This window comes from Hyalella azteca, unplaced genomic scaffold, assembly GCF_000764305.2.
Source record: "Hyalella azteca isolate HAZT.00-mixed unplaced genomic scaffold, Hazt_2.0.2 contig12232, whole genome shotgun sequence".
Lineage (NCBI taxonomy): Eukaryota > Metazoa > Arthropoda > Malacostraca > Amphipoda > Hyalellidae > Hyalella > Hyalella azteca.
In genome coordinates this window covers 1-22,466 of record NW_025942195.1, presented here as the reverse complement: position 1 = coordinate 22,466, position 22,466 = coordinate 1, and the positions used below count along the sequence as shown (strand labels likewise).

Here is a 22,466-nt window from a genome sequence, read left to right as displayed (position 1 = left end):
GAATATAGGTAGAGAATATATATAGGTAGAGAATATAGGTAGAGAATATAGGTAGAGAATTGCCACCGGCCAGATAACAGACCAAGTGAATCATGAAAGGAAATGAGCATCATTCCTTAATTCACATTGGAATTAAAATTTATTAATTTCCTAAGTTAAAGCCAGGTTAGCCCGTCATTGACAGGGAAACACAATTCCTGAAATTCAATTATATTGTTCTTCTAAATTATCTCATGGAATCCATCACAAATCCCGTCATCGCGAATCCAGTTATTAATTTTTATAATTAACATTAATCTCTCCCATTAGTTTCTCAGCTTGAAATTCAATTTAAACATATTTTTATTTCGGTAAAAAATGTATACGTGAAGTTAATTATCATTTTTACATTTTCGACGCACTCTCATCAATTCACGCACGACTATAAATATAGTCTGGGATCCCGTCACGGTTAAGTATTGCGTAATATTGTGTATGCGCGGTCGAATGGCCCTAGTTCTTTCGAGGCACATGCCGTCAGGCATTCAAAATCGTACAAATCTATCTTAAATTGAATGAATGTAATCTACAATAATTTTTCTGTCTAGAAATGATATACTGGATTATTCTGTATTCGAATCATATTCCTACGCTGCTTTGGAAAATTATTGCTGAAATGTATATTTATTCAACAACATTCTAGCATCAATTATCGACCAAATCATTTTACCCCACTGATCCAAGCATGGAAATGTCTATTAAATATCTTCTTGGGTCTGTTGGGTCTTATTTTGCCTGCTTAGATATTTCCTACAATGTTTCAGACAGGCATTTAAATTTTACTAGGTATATGTCAAACAACCTAACTCAAATACAAAAGTACCCCCATAATAAGGGAAGTTCCAGTAGAAAATGTTTCATATGGGTAACCATTTTAAGTTCTAGAAAAGATATCTGTATGCCTTTGCTGTTTCTACTTCTAACTTTTTAAGTGTAATGTGTAAGGATAAGCAATCACACATTATTTCGATAAAGAGTAAAAAATCTATTATGCACCATTCTCGATTTAAAAAGAACTTTACACTGATAAATCATAATAATATTATTTATGTAAATTTAACTGCAGTTTTTTCCGAAGAAAATTTTCCTAAATAATTGAAGTATTCAGTATATATCAATTACTACTGGAAGACATTGACTAAGCCGTTGAGGCCCGAGTTAACTTTTCAAATATCCACTTTTCAGTTATTGATCTAATTATACATTTAATTTTGTGAAAGTCCCCAGCATTACTGTGCCACCAAGAATTGAAGATAAGAAATAATATCTGCATGGCATTAAATATTCAAAATAGAGGAAATATACGAAAGATCAATATTCTATTATAACAACCAAGTGCACACACAAAAAAACGGTACATTGTGGACTCCTCGAACTGAACTGGCCCCTTAATTTCCCGTCGATGTTTTTGAAACTCAGTAGCTCTCAACTTTCTTCAGCAACGCCTCCAAAGAAAGGTCCTCGATACAGCAGTCGCTGTCACTTTCTTCGTCATGGTTTATCTGATATCGAGATTCTGACAGAAAATTGTTCTCCGGTAGCTGCTTCACTGTGCAGATCCACTGTTCTAACTCTCCAGCAGACTGTCTTGCGATCTGTAACAAATTATTGCAATTTATGTTGAATATAAATCGGCTGCAAAATATGCTTTTTCATCACATAGCATATCGGTAGAAGAAGTGTATTCTTGTCATCTCGACAGTCACTAGGACACTACAAATATTTAATTTTTTAGGCTTTACAAAGTTTTGTTTAAAAATGTAAATGTCACTTATAAGTTAAGTTGATTTGGATCTCATAAAGGATGCGCAACAGTCGGTCACACGTGAGCCTTATGAAGTGACTATGTCGTTACTGCAAAGCGCATTCGCTTGTGAAATGTGTTTGAACTTTTTCATTGATTGTACGCGACGATAAGAATTTACAAGTAAAATGATTTCTTTGTTTTTTTATACATGATATGATTCCAAAGTACTTATTGGAAATGTTGTCCAGAATCAAAGCTGGATTTGGTCATGTAACATATGCTTACTTTGAAACGCATTTGAAATTTAAATAGCTAAAAAATCCTAAAAAATCGAATGATTACCATACAAATTATTTTATCCACATGCATTGAATTGAATAGAATTAAAAAATAATAATAGCTCGAAATGTTATCCTGCAGGTTCGTGTACGGATTTGAGGAATTCGCTAAATTGGCATAATTTAATATTCCTTCCTTTTTCTGCACGTAAAGAAATGAATTGCACGTAAAGAAAGAAATTAAGAGATTTATTATTATTAACATGAATTAGGTTCAGTGTCAATTAATGACCAAATAACTTCTAAAATGCTTCAACTTAAAGAGACTGATCCACTGGTACGTTGATAGCTAATCTCTTAACAGTGATGATAACCACAGGTGCCACCTCACCTGACAAAGCTGCCCCTCGTGAGTCGATGCAGGTTCAAACTGCAGACAATAGGATGTGTCACGCAGCAGCTGCAGCACGTCTTGCAGCTGCCGTACAAACTCCCGTCTCGTCAGATGCTGAAGCTGAAATTCCTTGTTTGCTTTCATGAGCAGCGGTGCGTGCAGCTCATACTTCGTGAGGCCTGAAAAATATTTTAGATTGTTAAATTAATATAATTTATAATGAGTAATCGAAATCTTTTGAAGCCACGCCGAATTTAGTGGTCTATAAAGGATTAAAACTTTACTTGAAATTTTCCAACAAGTTTACAAATATTTTTTGAATAAGTACACTTCTAGGTGAAATTAATTACAAATATACTATTGAAATCCTAGGCTTATGATAGATGAAAACTTATCCAACTTGAAACTGCCGAAATGAGAATACATCCATGTAGATAATATATCTGGAGAAAAGAATACAAGAGGCCGAAGTTGAACCATGGATTACCTCTGAGTCTGGAAATGCCAGGATCGATGACATCGATCACGGCCAGCACGTGGCGACAACACTCAATTTTCCGGTCCATTTGCTTGTTCGAGAGCTCACTTATGAGGTAGCCTGGGCTCCTGCCGTACAGCTGAACAGATTACACTTTATTCAGATTAACTTTTCAACAATAAATGGCGTTCTTTAGGGCTACAGAAATCGAGAAATTATAACATATTTAGAGCTAAACAAACAAGTGGTCGTTTGAGATGAAACAGATGAATAGGACCTGCACTATGTAAAGATCCTGAATCTATATAATAAACACATTCAATATTTATTAGTATGATTTATATGTACGTGCAACAAAAAAAATACTTATTTGTATTGCTAGGCTTGAAAATTTTCGTTTTTTGAAGGATTCAATCACCTATAGTTAATGGAAACCAAAAAGGTATTCTACAATAGATTAAAATTAAAAAGCATTGCTTTCCAGAATAGTTTAATGAAGTCCTTCACAAATCGGGAACATTTCATCCGTTAAAGTGCCTGTTAGGACAAACCCACTAAATATGTTGATATGGCGTCTAAATTTAAGCAATTCCCGATACAAGCCAGTTGTTGGCCTATGTGAGACATTATGTTAAAGTTAAACGAATAATGTTAAGAAGCTATTCAAGTAAAAAATGCATGCAGTACAGAAGGTTTTCTCCCATATATGGTACCTGCGATAAGCTGTGCTCGAGACCAATAAGATGAAAGTGATTTCGATGGAAGAGTTTTTCGTACTTGTTGAAGATGGCCTCCAGAGCGGCTGGATCACCCGTATCTGCGTCTTGCAGCTCATAGTAAACGCTGTTAGTGAGTCTGCTCACAACGCCTACAGGCACCTGCAAGAATACAGTTCACTTTATATCTTGTGTTCTTGTCTAGTCGGTAAGAATTTTTTTCAAAATCATTTAGTACAAAGTAGACCAGGTGGCATACAATCTGCCGTAGAAACTTCTCCACTGTCGATCATCCAACGGTATTCAAGTCAATGTTAGGTCGGTATTTCTTTTTTCTTAACTATTTCATGAAATTTGCGTTACTGCGTTCATCGTGACCTCAAGTGTGTAACTTTTTAGCTAAACTTGATGCCACTTTTTATTCTATGGTGGTCCAGAAGGGGTACATTTTTACCGCCTTTATACAGTGCAGCGGTGCAGCCACTGCACTGTATACCACACTCGGTGCACCTCGGTTACCTTTATACCACACTCGGTGCAGCGGTAGTCAGCCACTGCACGCACCTCATTACCACACTCGGTGCAGCGGTATGTGTTGTTGGGGTGCAGTGGGTCCTTACAAAGCACGGGGCCACCGCATTGGGTGCACCTCAAGGCGCTGAAGAAAGTCCCCAGTTCGGTGGGGTCGCTGCAGCGCCGACACACGCAGTCGAAAAACTTGCCGTAGCGCAGATGCTTGCGGCGCTCCGTCGTGCCGGATAACAAATGGGTATACGTCGCTAGAGCAAGAATATTCTATATTACTTCAAAGAACTGAGTTGTCCCATCCTGAACATGTTCTACAAAGAAATTTTCCTACCGCCAGAAAAAGATTTGAAAGGTATATTTGATGAAAATGATTTAAAACCAGAAGACACTTTCTATAACATGTTTACAGTTATAGAAATTAATCCAGGAAAAACGAAATCGAAATTTATGAAAACAGAGATCTTTTGTCTTAGTTCCCATATAATTCAAATGCTTAGGGAATTGTGTTCTCGAACAACTTGGATAGGAAAAAGTTGCTTTTCACAACCTCACCTGTAACTTGTTCGCCTTTCTTGATGGGTCTAGAAGTAACCATGATCATGGTCATGTCATCAGTGAAGGTGTGATGCGTGTTGGAGTAACAGTCGTGCGACATCATCGCACTCAGCGGGAACAATCCTCGTACGTTGCAAATATCTGGTGCACCTGCACGTGTCATTTGCATTTGTTTCGAATTTCAGACGATCATAAACACGGAACATAGTACGTCATTCATTCGAGATAAACTCTGTTGCTATGTCAATTCCAAGTTATCCAAGGTCAGGAGGATGGGAGAGTAGGGGAATCTCATAGTGGAAATACTTTATAATGAATCAAACACTTGATGTCAGCTAGAGTTACCCTAAAGATTTGACTTTTGTAAATAGTTTAAGCTTTACAAATCATATTGCAATACCGTCATATATTTTGTAACACACAATTTGTGTTTGGGCAAATACACAGAGTAATTCAGAACTATCAAATCCATGTTTTTATTTGATTGAATTTTAGATGCAATGGAGCTCCATATACCCTGCATCGCTGCTCACCCGCCTGGATCTCGTGACAGTTGACATCGAGGACGCCAGTCACGCTGTGGATGAGGTCGTCACTCACGCTCATCTTCAACTTCTTCACTAGAAACTCGCATACATTTTTCTGTGAATGACATCAGACAATCTTGACAATTTACTTTGTGAAGACACATAAAAATGTCAATTACAAATAGCCACATTCATAAATGAATAACCGTAATCCATTAATTATTAAGGGTCATCAAAACATGTATGTTCTGTCCCATTTGCTTTCTTCAAAAATATTAATTTAAAAAGTAAAGCTACAATGGTCAATAAAATTTATTCTTATAATAAGTTCTGACTAACTGCACGTAAAATGTGATTATTGTGTCGGTTCTATATCGGTTCTAGTATATAAGACAGAAGTGAGCTCTAGCTTTAGAAGCGAATTTACGTCAAACTTTTCTTAGACTCCACCAGATTCCATGCAAGATAGAACGGTTATTCAACTCCAGCTTAGCATATTACGACTAATTCTTCAGGCTAAAAGAGAAAACAGTTTATAGTGCTTCGATAATAAATGATAAATGCTTATCGGGCTTTAATTTACGTCTGTTTATACATGTATGGAGACACAACCTCACAAGAATCCTTGTTTTCGCTGCTATTGAAGCTCCTTGTAAGCCCACTCCATGTCGTTTTCTTTGCTTTTAAATTATTGGTGAACTTGCGAACTAAGTAGACTGATTATCTAATTACTAACTAAAGCACGTTTACCTGCTCAACGTTCCAGAGTTCGGACCCTCGTCTCGGTTCGTCGTGGGCCTCCATGGCCCTCAGAGTCTTCCACTTCTCAGGGCAAGTGTTCCTGAGCATGAGGCAGCGCAGAGGCAGGATGCTCTCGTACAAGGGATTTTCTTCGCCAAAATCCGCCAAGTTCAACTTGTAATTTGCGCTTACAAAAGCGGAGCACTCCAAATGATGCAAGCCTTTCAGCTCGCACTCGGTGCTGCAGAGCGGCCAACGGCATCTGTTGGACCCGATTCAAATGAAATGAATGTTTTAGCTATCATTATATTTTCAGGTATCATCCAATTGTCTTATTGACCAGTTAAATCAATCCTTTCTGATGATATTTCTTTGCATCAAACCACTTTCCCATTGGAAAATTACCCTGAATTTGCTAGACAAAAATCTCTGTAAAAAGTAACAGCACGTTGATTGAAAAATCTTTCTGGACTTCTTCTTGAAGAACTTCGTGTTAACGCTTCACAGCTCAAGCATGGTGGCTGGAAAGAATTTTGTTTGCCACATTTAAAGAAATTTATGATACTTGAAGTGGTTTATTATTAATATTCGACCAAATTTTATGATTACCAGCCATTCAACATTTCTTCCCAGAAAACCGTGCTTCAACCTCTGCTATACTATTGGACAAGCGTTTGCTACAACTCAGCTTTCATTCTTTTACGAAGATGGAAGCAATCGATCAGGAATTTGTTAAATTATGGCATTACATAGAATAAAAAAAGCGTCTAAACTAACAGCTGCACAACTCTTTGCCTCGCCAAGCCTTGTCATGTAATGCAAGATAGCACTGAAAACAAAATCAAAAATATATTACATGATCAAAAGTAGGAGCTTAAAATGAATTAATACACTTCATGGATGCCCCAGTCAACCTTAAGTAAATTGGATATCGACCGCATCACGAGTTTAGAAGTACGGCGCTGACTTGGAACATGGATGGTAGGCTTCCTGGTAGAGCTGGCTGTAGCAGCCGAGACAGAGCAGCGCGCTTATCTGCTTGGGGCCGTGGACAAGTGGATGGTCAGCGTACAGACGCTCCCCCTCCCCGATATCTTCTTTTGCAACGATGCATCTGCATCAGAATAGCTTTGTTATTGGCTCTAATAGCTTTATGACTTATTGCAAGCTTCGATTAAGAGCCTGACGAGAGTTAAGTGTGAGATGATGAGGTGAAAAATAAATTTTTGACACAGGTTCTTGTATATTTAGTGAGGTAGAAAAAGAAAATACAGAGAGAAGTTTAAGGCAAATAATGAATGGCTGAAAGGACGTTTATTTTGCGTGAAATAGACAAATATAACTGCATCATCGAAGGAAATGGTAACAAATGCATTCTGATTAAATTGAGACCTTTGAAACTCTCTTTAAATACAGTAGCAGGTCTAATGGCTACATAATAATTATAAAAGTAAAACAATTCTGAAGCCACATGTATTTTGACATGAATTATATTAGTAGTCAGCTTATGTTGTGAACACTCCAAATTTTTGACCGTAAAAGAAATTCATAGCCAATGACTACAATTACCGAAATTTGTTAATTTTCAATTTGAAACGCCATGCGAAATTACATCAACTGATGCAAGAACATTTTAAATGCTTCTGTCATCTGCCCTAAAACGAGAACATCTAGCCCTTTGTTTCCAGTTGCAGCTGTGGATGTTGATGAATTCTCGCTTTGACTTACAATTATGAGCATCCGGAAAGAGATGATATAAGTTTTATATCAACCCTCACTACGAGTAGTACACCTGACAAGACTCTCAGTAATATGACTGAGAAGACTATGAGATATACACTTGAAAAAAACTCTGATTAGTATACCTGACAAGACTATGAGGAGCATGCCTGACAAAACCATGACTAGGTGAGTACCTGCCAACACCTGACAAGACTATGAGTAGCATGCCTGACAAAACCTTGAACAGGTGAGTACCTGCCAACACCTGACAAGACTATGAGTAGCATGCCTGACAAAACCCTGAATAAGTGAGTACCTGCCAACACCTGACAAGACTATGAGGAGCATGCCTGACAAAACCTTGAATAGGAGAGTACCTGCCAACTCCTGACAAGACTATGAGTAGCATGCCTGGCAAAACCTTGAATAGGAGAGTACCTGCCAAAAGGTTCCTTGTACGCTATCTCCCACTTCTCGCTTCCGTATTTCGGAAGATGGGCGAGCGCGTGCGGAGGAATGACAGTCTGTTGATAGGAGAGCCGTATTACATGGTGTGTCGCTAAACTTACATCACGTAACAATATTTTGAATGCTTTACCAAGCTTACTCTAGTAGTACATGTGGATGATTATTCAATTTTATATGATTAAGTTCTTAAATACTTTCTTCTTCAAAGTTACAAAATATAGTTCCGGGTAAACATGCCCGTTTAATATGAATAGAAAATTAATTAAATGACTGAATAAAAATCATTAAAAATGTTAGAAATTATAGGTTTCTATATTTTTGGTAAACATGCCCGTTTAATATGAATAGAAAATTAATCAAATGGCAGAATTTAAATCATTAAAAATGGTAAAAATTACAAGTTTCTCTGTTTCTGGTCTCTTGATTGCAGAATATCTTCCTGCGGCAGACACTCACCTGGATATACTCGTACCATTCATGAAAGATCTTGTCGGTTATCTCGTTAGAATGCGACATTTTGCGGGCAGTTTTGCCGAGACTGTCTCAGCGAAAACAACTGTTATAAAAACACAAAGAAAAACAACACAAAATGAGACTGCAAACATTAACAAATGCATACGAGCTGGAGATGTGACAAGGAATGAGAGGCTATAAAACTACAATATTATTAGAATAAAAGGCATAACTGATTTTAAAATAGGGGAATAGTTTAAAGAATTCAGAACGAAATTTGCAAAATTTCAGGAGCATAATAAGTAAATATTTAAAGCTACACCGAATTCCATAAAAAAATTAAGCAATTCCTGAGAGCAACTAAGAATTTCTTTGAAGAGAGTGAAGAATATGGTTAAAACTTTGAAAACTCTTTAGTGAATTTGGAAAGTTCATCCATAAGATTTATGATTATTCCAATAACATGATACCCGGAGACGCCCACGAAAATGAATGATTTGAGAGGTTCCAAAAAAATATTCCTGGACTCAATATATTTTAAGATCGGGTAGCTATTAAATTCCGCTGTTGTTCAGAGAAGATCCTTTTGAGTTAATTCAGAATTACTCGTTCCAGGGATGATAAATCTTGGGAGTGGGCAACGTTTTAATATTTATTATCTGTAGGGTTAATTCAGACTAAATAAGTGCTAGCTGTAATAAATGAGAATACATCAACGTTTCACATTTCTATCTTAAGACACAGAGTGAAGTAAGAAAACGTACAAATCTAATAAAGTTAAAAAAATGGATGTTGGGTTGATGAAAAAAAATAATCTTGATTATTAAATGAAACTCTGACAACGAGTCATCGTGGAGAAATTAAATTCTAACCATGTGCAAACGATCATTATTAACATCGTGTTACAAAGCGGCATCGAAAATAACATTTTTTATTCACAACATCAATAGCTTCCCTTGTAGAACTTTTAAAACATCTAGGCACGGTAGCATACATTATATACAGAGACGCTGAACCCTTCACAACCTGAGCGGACAATTGCCCGCAGTTTCTTGGCCATTCCAACTTGCATTAAAATAAACCTGGTGGTGAAGGGTTATTACACAACCAAACTAAACATTGAATATAAAAATAGGGATGAGGGGAGGGAGGGCAAAACATAGGGGGATATTATAATGGGGAGAACTCGTCTATAAATAAGTTGGGTATAGTGGCGCTGTCATGTCTACCTTGTCTGTCTGGCTCCACGGCACCTCATCCATCGCTGGTATTTCCCTTGAATCTGTGAGAGGGGATGGCGAGAACAGTTGCAACATGAATTTTATTAATAATACCAAATTAAAAGATCGATGTGCAAAGAAATATAGTATGAAATAAGATGTATATATATGAGGGCCAACACAAAACAAATGCGGGACAGAGAAATATTTGACATCGACATAAATGTTACAATTTAGGTAGACCTCATAAAACAATATATAATTCCAACACACATTGATCAGTGAGGGACGAATTACCAGTAGGTGTCCATAAAATTTCTTCTATGGAAAGCAGCATCCCGAGAAAATTGTACTATTTTGGGGATTGTTTTATAGGAGGGGCGAGACAAGTAAAATGTCATGAATTTTACGGAATGCTGCATTGCGTGGAAGAAAGTTTACGTGCAAACTTGGGTGAACTTTGTAATTAATGTGAAAATTTTGTGTGTTGGGGAAGGGAAATTCATTTCTTTGAAAAAATTTTGTTATTTTATTATTTCTTGAAGTATGCTTTAATTAAAATTCTTAAACAACATTACACAAATTCATAATTTGATTGCGTAATCTGAGGAAAAACTTAACCAAAACTGTCGCTTTAACCTTCATAGATAATTTTCGAGACAATTTTTCTATTTCACTAAAAATCTGCTTAGCACACCGGATCTAAAAAAACTACTCTCAGTTATTTATAACCCATATCTTGTATTTAAGTTCATCCTCAATTTATGATAGGTTATGCTTACCACCTAAAATATTGCAAATTTTTCTTATGATCCTATGGTTCAAAATAAATTCCATCTTTGTGCCATCTTTTTCACATTTATATTACTGTTCCTAATTTAAGTAAAATTCGTCCCGACATCTATGACTGCTTCTGTTCTGAACTAAGCTCCATCCGACTCGTGAGAGGTAATGAGTGTAGTACGTGCGCCTACTGGTCTTGGCGTTAGGGTGCTATTTTTAGGCAGCACCCAAATGTATATTTGGATCCCTCGTGCGGCTCAAACATTGGCTATAACATCAACGGCCAATGACTTCTCATTTACAAACTTCGCTCATACAAAGCACTGTGCCTTTAAATAAAGAAACACGAAGACACCACACTTGAATTTTCGATTCAGTTGATAATAAAATCAACGCCAATCATAAAGATCTTTCTAGTATCAATTCAAGAGAGTCCATATAAATTTACAGAGCCCAGATAGTAGCATTAGGAATACTTTGAAATAATTTTTTTAATAACCACGGACACGTATATAATCAAGGATCCTGTCAACTTCCACTGACTATTATTGGGTATAGTTTGAAAACATTGGAAATCGGTAAAAAAATAAAAAAAAACTCTTAAAAAGTCTGGTCCTTTAATCCGCAGCCTCGGAGTGCCACCATCAGGTCACTGAGACCACATTCACTTCCTCTTGGCCACAACCCCTCGCGGCTGCAGAGCTTCTGAACTCCTTAACACCAGATCACTGACGCACATCGTCGCAATTAATTCCACCGGCAATCAGAAGTCAGGAGATGCTACAAAAATTACTGAAACTCCGCTAAATGCGTCGTTACTTTAGCACTTATAAACAGAAGTTGGCACTGAATTGTGCTTAAATTTCAAGGTCCCAAGAGCAGCTCGCAGGTGCGACACTACACCAGCCATGTCGCGTACTAACTCCGGCACCCGTGAGACGTCAGCGCTGTAGGGGGGAACGAGAACGCCTTCTTCTCGCGTGCCAACTATGTCAGCTGAACGTATTACTGCAGCCTATAACTTGCAAGCGTATATATACTGAGAAATCTGTTGCGTGTGTTTATTAACGCAATGATTCAGCCACGAGGATAAAATAGATGTAATTTTTTTCATCTCTGTTGTTCACGGTAGTTAAAGAAAGCCTATCAGAAAAAAAGATTTATGGATGAGATAAAGGTTAATTGTGCCAAGAACTACTATAAATGTTGTAGATAATATCTATGTTGCCGGCCTCAAACTTTCAGGAATTGTGTTGATGACGGCAGAATTGTAATCTTTTATTGAACACAAAATGACTGTACACTGTATACAGTGTAAAAAATGTCCCAGCATAAGTTATGCTTTCCTAATACAGTAGCCAAATTTGCATTGAAACTGCAAGTTAAGTCAGACGTCAGTTTAGCTTAAAATTACTTATCGACATTAGTTTCGTTCGAGGTTCACCTTTGAGCGTCGTTGGTTGAGAAAATGATACACATTTGGATTGGAATCTATATTTCATTTCGATCGTTATCACAATGCAACCTTACAACCATTATTTCTTCATAAAATATGTATTTAACCGTCAATGATGACATTTTATTAACTTGTATTTATAATCAAAATAGTCGTACACTTTATCATCAAAATAGTTGTACATTGTGATATTGAAGGTTCTGTGGAAAACTCTGGCATTTTAATTATTTCAATAACATATCAACCACGTGGTAATAAGGACATTAGGTGAATAACTTGTTAGGTGTTCAATTACACCAGCACCATGATATCTTTAACAATTTGTGTGCCAAATTTATAATTTAAGATCAGTCTTCCAGCCAGGGTATAGACTAGAGAATATATTATTTTCTAAGAAAGAGGAAAGCGCTTCACAGCCTTAAAGTAAAATGGAACACGAGCAACAAGTGCGATAATAATTCAGAATGCGCTCAGCCATTGAATAAGAATACAAAAGTGCAAAGCTAACTCCAAAATATACTCAAAAATAACAATTGAGAAAGCTGACTTAGCCAGCAAGCCAAGGGACTAATCACAAAAAGTATTATTGCTGCTGCAGCAATTTAGTTCCGGCTGCATGTGTAAGAATATCTCAATGTGGAAGGAATTGAAAGTTATGAACAGAAAAATGCGAGGTTTTGCGGCAGAATTATGCAGCTCACCAATAAATATTAATTGCTTTGTGGCGAGCAAGTTAGTAGAAAAGCTGGCAAAAATGTCCGTAGTACATTTGTCTTATAAGTAAAATTCTGAGTAAAGGAACCAGTAATCTTCGTAGAGTTTAATTTGAGGTTCCATGATCTAATAATTAATTCGAGGATCCAAGATTTTCAAATTAATCTCGTAGAGACTTTGAACATAGAATGTTGATCATTTTACATAGAAATAGTTAAGAATAAACCATTTAAGAACATCAGTCAATTTTCACTATCCTTGCAGTACATTTCCATCAATATTACTCAATCAACGCTGTAGAAAAATACACATGGAGTAAAGTTTCGGTCTAATTAAGATACTCTTTTTTTACAAGATCTGTATACAGCTGCGTTGTTGAATCCTGTCCTTCTTGACATCTTCGGTGTTAAATATATTATGTAAATAAGAATTCCCTTCCTATTTACCCTATTGAGCGTGATAGTCTAAGTTAAAAAAAATCAACTTCCTATTTTCCGGAGCAGATCTCCAAGCGTGAGATCTTGCTCCGAGAGTTTGGGCTGGTCAAAAGTGATGACCGGCGGTGGTAGAAACTTTTCTTCTGGCATCAACTTGACTTTTTCTCTCCACTTGAGCACTTCTGCTAGCGAGCGCTGCGCTATCTGTCATCCAAACATTACAATCTGAGCCGATCTTATGAAATGTAATTAAATTTATATGGAGTTTTTCAACCTAGTTCGCTATGGATGTATGTATTCATCAAACGTGTATATGATAGTAAATACATTAGACCTCGTGCATAACGGGAATGCTAAGATAGAAGGCAATTAACAGCATGATACCGCATCCTTTGGCATCAAAACGTTGGTTCTTGGTAACCTCAAATTGTAAGGCTGGCAATCTTGGTTGACTTTGTGCGCCCATATCATTTGAAAGGCCATGCAAAATAGTACGGAGGGCTTGATTTAAAAAGCTTTATTGTTATGAATTTTGTGCCAAAGGAAATTCAGTCGAAAATTTAAAAGAAGAAAAATAGTGTTCATTTTGGATCTCGGACTACGAAATCGTTTTAACAAAACCTTTTTATACCAGCAGAAATCCAGATTATTTCCAGACTTTGAAAAAAAATTTAATATACAACCTAAGTTTATATTGTTCGACTATTAACAAAGTAAAGTATATAAGGCAAAGATCTGACCGTATAAATTTTTCCCTCGAAGCAAGATGGCGCCTCGTGCTGCAGGCACATGCTGACGCTCTGGAGCAGCAGGAGCGGCTCGTGCAGCCTCTGCAGCACCTCCTGCCGCGTCAGCTGCCGCTGCACGAACGCCCTCTGCAGCAGCAGCAGCAGCGCCACCTGCAGCTCGTACTCCATTATGCCTGAACATAAATATTCGGAACACGATTCACAAATTAGTTACCAAATCGTCAATATCATGCCAGTTTTCGTTTTTTTATTCGAATTTGTATATCTAATTGAACATTTTCAAATAGAGATCCCCCCCCCAAAAAAAAAAGAATTATTAACAGGAATTCATATGTGAGCCTGCGAGCAGATTGTTAGGTAGAGCAGACTGTTGCTTGAAATAACTGGTCAATACTTACAGACGAGGCAAGAGACTTGTAATTAAATTGACTGGTCAAATTTAAAGACGAGACAGAAGACTGTTGTTTGATTAGTTTGAATCATATGTAATTCATATACCATATCATCATAATTAAAGGACGTCTGTTTATTGTAAAGCTTTACAGTGGAACTACAATCTGTGTGACTATGTGTGTTTGTGTGTGTGTTACACTGACCTCTGAGCCTCGATATTTCTGTTACGTTGACGTCGAGGACACTGACCTCTGAGCCTCGATATGCCAGGATCGAGCACGTCGAGCACCAGCAGCACGTCTCTGCAGCACTGCATCTTGCGGCCCAGCTGCCCAGCACTCAGATCCGTCATCTGAGTGCCCGCCACGCGACCGTACGTCTGGAGACAAAAACCTCGATCATTCACAGAAATGTGTGAGAAAATTGCGTTATATCTTGCTCAGGAAAATCATTTTAAAAACACTACTTCCGGGGACGCCATGAAAACGGACGGCATGTAGAAAAATAGGAAAAAGTTTCACGAAACTCATCGAAACCGACACTGTCTATGTAGCCTATTTAATATATAATCAACTATTTACACCTTAATATCCGGTTTTACCTATTATTTCTCAATATAATACCCCATTCCATTTAGCACTCTATGCGCAATTCTAACTAAGATAGATGAGCACGAGCACGTTATTACAAATGCACTAACTTGAGACAAACTACTTTTGAGTGCGATGATGTGGAAATGGTTCGGGTTAAGCAGGGATGAATATTTTTCTAGTAGCTGCTCTAATATTGTCGGATCATTTTCTCCGGCTAGCGCAATTTCGGCTCCAATGAGGCAAGTCAGACCATTCACTTCGCTGTTTGGTACCTGAGAAAACAAAGCGGTTTGTTTTATCACTCAAGATATGGTTTTAAATGGATAATAATATCACTTAATATAACTCAAGATATGGTTTTAGACAATCAAAATAACACGTTCTTCATCATCACGCAGTAACCAATTACGGTTTAGTGAAATTTCCAGTTCATTGTTTACCAAAGGATGCATTCGGCGGACTCGGTCCATATACTGTTACCACCTCCCAGCGGTCATCGCCGCCCCATACACAGCTTGTAAACGTCTGAGAGAACCTCAGTGCCGCTTGTGAAGTAGTGGTTGTATCGATGGGCAAATTTATCATCGATTTGGAGAACCAGTATTCAGCCCATGCACGCACCTCATTACCACACTCGGTGCTGCGGTAGTCAGCCACTGCACGCACCTCATTACCACACTCGGTGCAGCGGTATAGTCAGCCACTGCACGCACCTCATTACCACTCTCGGTGCAGCGGTAGTCAGCCACTGCACGCACCTCATTACCACACTCGGTGCAGTGGTAGTCAGCCACTGCACGCACCTCATTACCGCACTCGGTGCAGCGGTAGTCAGCTGTGTTGTTGGGGTGCAGTGGGTCCTTACAGAGCACGGGGCCACCGCATTGGGTGCACCTCAAGGCGCTGAAGTAAGTCCCCAGTTCGGTGGGGTCGCTGCAGCGCCGGCACACGCAGTCGAAGAACTTGCAGTAGCGCAGGTGCTTGCGGCGCTCCGTCGTGCCGGAAAGGAGTTGAGTATATATTCCTGAAATCAATGGTAACAAATAAAGTTATACAGGAAATTAAAATTTATCTAGTAGTCGCGGTAAAGTACAAATCCCGAGGAAAAGTTGCGTGAGTAAAATATGAGTGGCGCCATAGTAACTTGAAAATGACGACTAAAAAAGAGGAATTAGAAATAAGACATTCCGCATACAGTGGTATTTTTAACTTCCGTGCAATCACGAAGTAATTCCTGAATTACGTGAAACTATATAAAACAATAAGTTTATTTCGTAAACACACAACTTCAACGTGGTGTCCATGACATGTTCAAGTACGCATGAGCTGACCCGTAATTTGTTGTCCTTTGGCGATGTTCCTGGAGGCGACGACCACCATACTGTGGTCGTCCATGATGGTGTGCTGCGTGTTGCACGTACAGTCGTGAGACATCATCGCGCAGAGGGGGTACAGGCCCCGGACGCGTGACTCATCAGGAGCTCCTGCGGCAGGTAAGAGGTCGGGACATCACTTGACGCATAAGAGCTGAAGTAGGTGACAGAACATGAAGATATTACTTTAGTCAGTACAAGGATATTGAGATCCCACTCTAGTCAGTAAGCTGACATGAAGATTTACCCTAGACAGTAAAAGGACATGAAGATCTCACTCTAGTCAGTAAGCTGACATGACGATTTACTCTATATAGGCAGTAAAAGGANCCACACGCTGCATCACTCACCACACGCTGCATCACTCACCACACGCTGCATCACTCACCACACGCTGCATCACTCACCAGGAACATTAGAGCGCACTTCATGGCAGTTCACGTCGAGGATGCCACAGATTGTGTGCATGAGGGCGTCACTGTACTCAACTTTCGCTTGCTTCCTCAAAAAATCACATACGTTGATCTGCAGGACGGATTATACGATCATTTAATATCAGTATTCTTCTCTGCGCTACAATGAGGAATTTTTTCAAATAATATAGAATGTAAAATATATGAAACTATCGAAAATTAAAATCTAGAGCAACATACTGATAAGTCCCTTGGAGCAAGGATGCGTACAACACTCATTTGACACCAAAATTGATAACTATAGGTCAGATCCAAATCATAAGTAAAATGCATTACATCATCAAGTAACAGGATGGCAAGAACAAATATATTTGAACTATATGGATTTCAATGCCTACCTGTTCAATATCCCAGAAGTCAGATTTTTGCCTGATCTCATCGTGCGACTCCATCGCCTGCAGCGTACTCCATTTACTGGGGTCAGCTTCACGCAGCATCAAGCATCGCAGGGGCAAGATGCACTCATACACTGGATTTTTGTCGCCAAAATCAGCAAGATTTAATTTAAAATTGGCTTTGGAGAAGACCTTACACTCGTACGGATGGTAACCTTCAGTTTCACATTCGGGCCCGCAAAGAGTCCACGTGCATCTGAAATTATGAGTGTGGTAAGATTTCAGTAAGAATCTTCCTTATAAACAAAATAATAAAATTAAGGCGAAAATAACCATTTCAAAATAAAGTATAAAAGTGAATCTTTTATACTATATTCAGTTAAGTACAGTTAAGAAATAGAGAACTGAACCATCTCACTTGGAACAATCGTAATGTTCGTCTGTCAAGGTCTTGTAGCAGCCGAGACACAGCAGAGCAGAGGTTAGCTTGGGACCCGTTATGATGGGGTTGTCGCGGTAGATCACATCACCCATACTTAGGTTTGCAGTCGCTATTAGGCACCTAAATACGGCCAAAAACAATGGTGATCATATGGTATGGAAACAAACTACGTAGTCACCATTGTATAAGCACGAATTGGTTTCGACTTCGCTACACTTATAATTCCATACATCTAAGCTCCCATTTGTGAAAACAAGCAAAACTCCTCAATATACGCTTTGGACGATTCTTATCTGACAGTATTTAAATATGAAATTTCTGACCTGTTCATGAAAGCATACACCAAATTGTAACGAACGCTGAATGCACTACCAGGTAAATAAATTCTCAATGAACTTTTCCGCCAGATCTCTCCCTACCACCCCACTAACTACATGGACACCAACCTGCCGAAGGGCTCCTGGTACTCTAGGCGCCATCTTCTCTCCTCGCCAGACTGTAGTTCCTGCACGGCTCCTGGAGGAGCTTTGGTCTGCATAATAACAGGAGTTATGTCAGCAAAATGTGCGCAAATTTCTTATAATTTTGCGGTATCTGCAATTATTCTTTCTTTTCCGAAGCCACGATATCTTGAAAAATATTCGATACATCTTAATACAAAAATAACAGGTTAATACGTTCTGAATTTGGTATAGTCACAGAAAGTGGTGACATCAAATTTTCAATAATGTGATTGTTTACCTTAGAAGTACGAAAAATACTTACGGTAAAATCATTGCGGAAGCTTTTTATTTTCAAACATATGACCCGCCATTATCTCTAAAGTTTAGGTGCATACAAATTATTCGCTGCAAATACAGCTTAAAATATCTCATCCCAACATTATCAATAGCATGTAATTTTCTGATTTCTGAACTAGTATGTTTTCATTTAAGCCTTCTAATTATTTCACGCCGAAATTAGGGCTTGTGTGCACCGAGTTTCTGTTTGTTGGAACCTACCTTGTCGGGCAGCGCCGAGCCGCGGCCATCTCCTTCTTCCACCATCGCTCCTGTATGCGTTGCTAGCAACCTAGCTGCTTTCTCCTATTTAAACTTGACCGCAAACAGAAATTTCATAATCCTGCAAAAAGTATTCTGGATGGTTTGCTCTGAATTACTTTTGGGCTTTTAATTCATATTTTGATTTTTTAGAGCGTTCGGAGATATACTGTGTGTAGCATTTGTTATCAGGTTCGTTTCCATGCGAGGTTGATGTAGTACAGTATAGTGAAGTGTTCATTTATTACCTAAACAGTACGAGTACTTGTACTGTGTAATGGAGCAAAATGCCTGATTAACATGAAACTAGATTTTGAATGTCAAAATTAAATGCAAGCTAATTTATTGAATAGGCGCCAGAGCTGGTGAGCTTGTTGAATGCCACTAGGATTTTTCACATACTTCGAGTGCTGGGAAAATGCACATATCTTAACAAAACTCATAGATAGGCATTAACTCTTCTTTCTGTCGCAGCGACACTAATTAGGAGTGACGTACTCGTGTCATCGAGTATAACAATCATGAAAACGTATAAATTTTTAAAGCCTAAAATCAAGCCAGACAAAAATTTTACAAGTGATTTACACTCGACAGTAATTTTTCAACTTTGTATAAATTAAATAAGATAGTATAGAACGAAAACCTTATATAAATTTCGTCGGAGTAAAGACCTGAAGTTTGAAGAAATACTCTCATTTTATTTCTAATCAAACAAATGCTGTGAGAACAATAGTGACGAATCTTTTCATTTGAGAACAAATTCCAGAGTAGATATTCTGAAATTAGAATCACCGCAGCACGTATCACTTCTAGCCTAAAACTGAGAGAATCATCAAAAAAGATCTAGGAATGTTCGGTCATTGTACAAGCACGACAGAGCCCCTGCAATACTGAGCCCTCGCTAGCTCACTGAAGTTTGCGAGCTCACCGAAGATAGACCCAACAGCGAGCAACCTCAGCTTGACGTCGTGCCAAACGTTCCCTGCCGCAGCTCTTGCTGCTGGCGGGGGTGGCGTTCAAGCGACAAGCTTCGTATCGCATTGTTTTTAATTAAAATACCAATGCATATGGTAAATGTGGTACTTATGTAGCATGGTACATAACTACAGTAGCAAACATTTGTATGGTATACAGCTATAAGAGGGAATATTTGTGTCGTATTCAAACGCAGGCAGGAATATTTTAATGATGCGCATGCACATGTGGGAACATGTGATAGGCAAACAACCTCATGTGAAAGCATGAGGATAGTACACAACCGCATGCGGGAACATGTGGATGGAAAATAACCGTGAGTGGGAGCAATAGTAAACAAACGCATTACGGAACAAGTGAATGGTACTCAACCACATGTTGGAAAATTATAATAATACGCAGCTACATGCGGGAACGTTTGAATGGTATAGGGCTATATATCTAAACACGTAGATGGTACGCGACTACATGAACTTGTGATCATCACACAACCGCATGAAAGGAAAATATGAATGGTATAAAACTACATAACATGTTGGGACATATGCAATGCGAACATAGTATTTCATACGCTTGCCTGATGAAATGTAGGAGATATTTCTGAATCGAGATAATCTGCGAAGATTTATTTTAGTATTGACAACATTTCTCATATTTTGTGATCATGAATAAAAAAATGATTAATCTCATGTTCCATGTGAAAAAACCAAACCGGACGCTAGCGCCTTCATTAGTTCTATTTATGTAGTCAATCACGAAGCACTTGGACAGTTATGATTAAAAAAAGTAATATCCCATGTGATTTATGGGGTATTGCAGCTATTAAACACAACATCGTTATACCTCCAATATAAATTTCACACACGATGCGATTGCGCAATACACCAGATGCAAATTCAAAACTCTTCATACCCAGGTGAAATCTTAAATTTTTCATAAATACGAACTTTGCACTCAGCGCATCAAAGAAATGTGTTTAATATTAAAGTTCGATGGAAACTGAAAGTCCCGTATGGTGGAATGGAAATGCAACAACCTGCGGGTAAAAACAAGCGGGTAAACTAAAATAACGATGAACCTGAATAATGTTCTGCCCAGATCCAGGTGGGTCCATCACGTGTATTATTTGTATAACTGTTCTTGATCACAGTATTTGTTAAATTTGCTTCATGCCTCCATTTATTTTCCTACTTAGTTCCTCGTGAGGAAATTTTTTAGTGTTGAGGTAAATTTTCCATAAATTCATTGGTTCAAAATATGTCCAAAAACAATCACATTAGAGAAGTGTTCTGCCGGTGCAAACTTTCAGTATATTTTTTATATGGGTGATGGACTAATAGAAAATTAATATACCAAAAACAAAGGAAAAAAATAAACGAAAGATTGACAGAGGCCTTCGAATTCATCCGCTAAAGAGGAAAATAAAACATTGGCTACTAATGAGAACTCCAATTAATATCAATTTATTTCTCATACTACCATTACAATTTTTCCTTATAAATAAATAATGCTTACAAAAACATATTGCCCGAATAAATACGTCAATAAAATTTAGCTCAGAGTTGCCGGAAACCAACGAGCGGCTACCTTATGAAGCTCATACGTTCGCCGATGTACTTCAATTTAATGCTTTTTATACGAGTTTTCGGTAGCTCTTTCTCTGTATATATTATTATAAATTTCAAGTAATCCGTGTGATCTCAGCCATTAATTATGACGCTCTGTCTCACTGTGACGCAGGCGCTCTGTATATAGCAGAGCAGCGCACAGCTGCTGCGGCCTTGCCTTGCTATTAAAACTTGAACTGTATCAACTATAGGCGACGAACTCAACTATAGGCGACGAACTCAACTATAGGCGACGAACTCAACTATAGGCGACGAACTCAACTATAGGCGACGAACTCAACTATATATAGGCTGTCTCTTATACACATCTAGATGTGTATAAGAGACAGATTCATCACTCACTGAATCATATTACCGAACATTCATCACTCACTGAATCATATTACTAAACATTCATCACTCACTGAATCATATTACCGAGCATTCATCACTCACTGAATCATATTACCGAACATTCATCACTCACTGAATAATCTCCTTACGCGTCAGAAACGTCAGCTCTTCATACTCCTCCAAGACCTCTTCAGTGAGGCCTGAGCTGCCGTTGCCCATGTTCTCCTCCGCGTGTTTAATGAAGAGATGAAAGCGCCGCGTCACGCGCCTCTTAGTCACCAGACAACAGCTGTCCCTGCGCGTCAAAACTATGTGATGGTTTATGTACACAATAGTTTATTTAGAGTATGGCCGAATGTTTGTATAGAGTTTGGACGATAGTTAGCGAAGACGTCACATTACTGAGGTGGTTAAGGCAGCTCTAAGAGCTCATGAAGATTTTAAGTCGTTTAAACAACGCTGATATTCTTTTCGCGCTGTCTTTGTTTAGATGATTGACTAGCGTTTGACTAAAATTAAATATTTTGAAGGCAATGTTTTTGTTTTGGATACTGGGAAACTATTAAAATAATATTAATATTCATGTGTTCTCTAAGCTGTTACGTCGTACCATGACAACGATATGCTGAACATATTGATTAATCAAGCGTTAAGATATATGTCACTCATTAAACTAAACTTAAATCGCAACTCAATTGCCATTTCAATTTTAGTTGCCATTGACTTGAGTTATTCAGACAGGCTTGGTAACAAGCCATTGCTACAAGGTACCGTGTCATTGTTACGACGTACCGTGACATTGTTACGTCGTACCGTGACATTATTACGTCGTACCATGACATTGTTACGTCGTACCGTGACATTGTTACGTCGTAC

At 38.2% G+C, this 22,466-nt stretch overlaps 2 protein-coding genes across 2 annotated transcripts; both read right to left on the bottom strand.

The window, feature by feature from the left end:
* Window positions 1–1,008: 1,008 nt before the first annotated feature.
* LOC125178732 (SET domain-containing protein SmydA-8-like) lies at window positions 1,009–10,360 on the bottom strand. The gene is made up of 11 exons (XM_047883200.1): window positions 9,876–10,360; window positions 8,164–8,249; window positions 6,971–7,117; window positions 6,013–6,265; window positions 5,269–5,377; window positions 4,733–4,885; window positions 4,217–4,431; window positions 3,650–3,814; window positions 2,946–3,075; window positions 2,456–2,637; window positions 1,009–1,634 (listed from the first exon to the last, which is right to left on the bottom strand). Exons 1-11 carry the CDS (start codon window positions 9,906–9,908, stop codon window positions 1,455–1,457), a joined length of 1,653 nt encoding a protein of 550 aa, XP_047739156.1. The 5' UTR covers window positions 9,909–10,360; the 3' UTR covers window positions 1,009–1,454.
* Window positions 10,361–12,127: 1,767 nt separating this feature from the next.
* LOC108664314 (SET domain-containing protein SmydA-8) lies at window positions 12,128–18,955 on the bottom strand. Its single transcript, XM_018150882.2, has 11 exons — window positions 18,616–18,955; window positions 18,061–18,146; window positions 17,591–17,734; window positions 17,176–17,428; window positions 16,772–16,889; window positions 16,323–16,475; window positions 15,795–16,015; window positions 15,099–15,263; window positions 14,648–14,777; window positions 13,997–14,178; window positions 12,128–13,460 (listed from the first exon to the last, which is right to left on the bottom strand). Exons 1-11 carry the CDS (start codon window positions 18,658–18,660, stop codon window positions 13,299–13,301), a joined length of 1,659 nt encoding a protein of 552 aa, XP_018006371.2. The 5' UTR covers window positions 18,661–18,955; the 3' UTR covers window positions 12,128–13,298.
* Window positions 18,956–22,466: the final 3,511 nt, after the last annotated feature.

What these genes read in the sequence shown, in the direction of transcription:
- LOC125178732 (XM_047883200.1), bottom strand. Translation starts at nt 9,908, where the DNA reads ATGGATGAGGTGCCGTGGAGCCAGACAGACAAG. An exon ending in GCCTACCATCCATGTTCCAA is followed by an intron (nt 6,266 to 6,970) that starts GTCAGCGCCGTA and finishes CGGGTCCAACAG; the next exon opens with ATGCCGTTGGCCGCTCTGCA. An exon ending in GCACCGAGTGTGGTAATGAG is followed by an intron (nt 3,815 to 4,216) that starts GTGCGTGCAGTG and finishes GTATTCTTGCAG; the next exon opens with GTGCCTGTAGGCGTTGTGAG.
- LOC108664314 (XM_018150882.2), bottom strand. Translation starts at nt 18,660, where the DNA reads ATGGTGGAAGAAGGAGATGGCCGCGGCTCGGCGCTGCCCGACAAG. An exon ending in AGTGCGCTCTAATGTTCCTG is followed by an intron (nt 16,476 to 16,771) that starts GTGAGTGATGCA and finishes TACCTGCCGCAG; the next exon opens with GAGCTCCTGATGAGTCACGC. An exon ending in TCAAAAGTAGTTTGTCTCAA is followed by an intron (nt 14,778 to 15,098) that starts GTTAGTGCATTT and finishes TTTTGTCTCCAG; the next exon opens with ACGTACGGTCGCGTGGCGGG.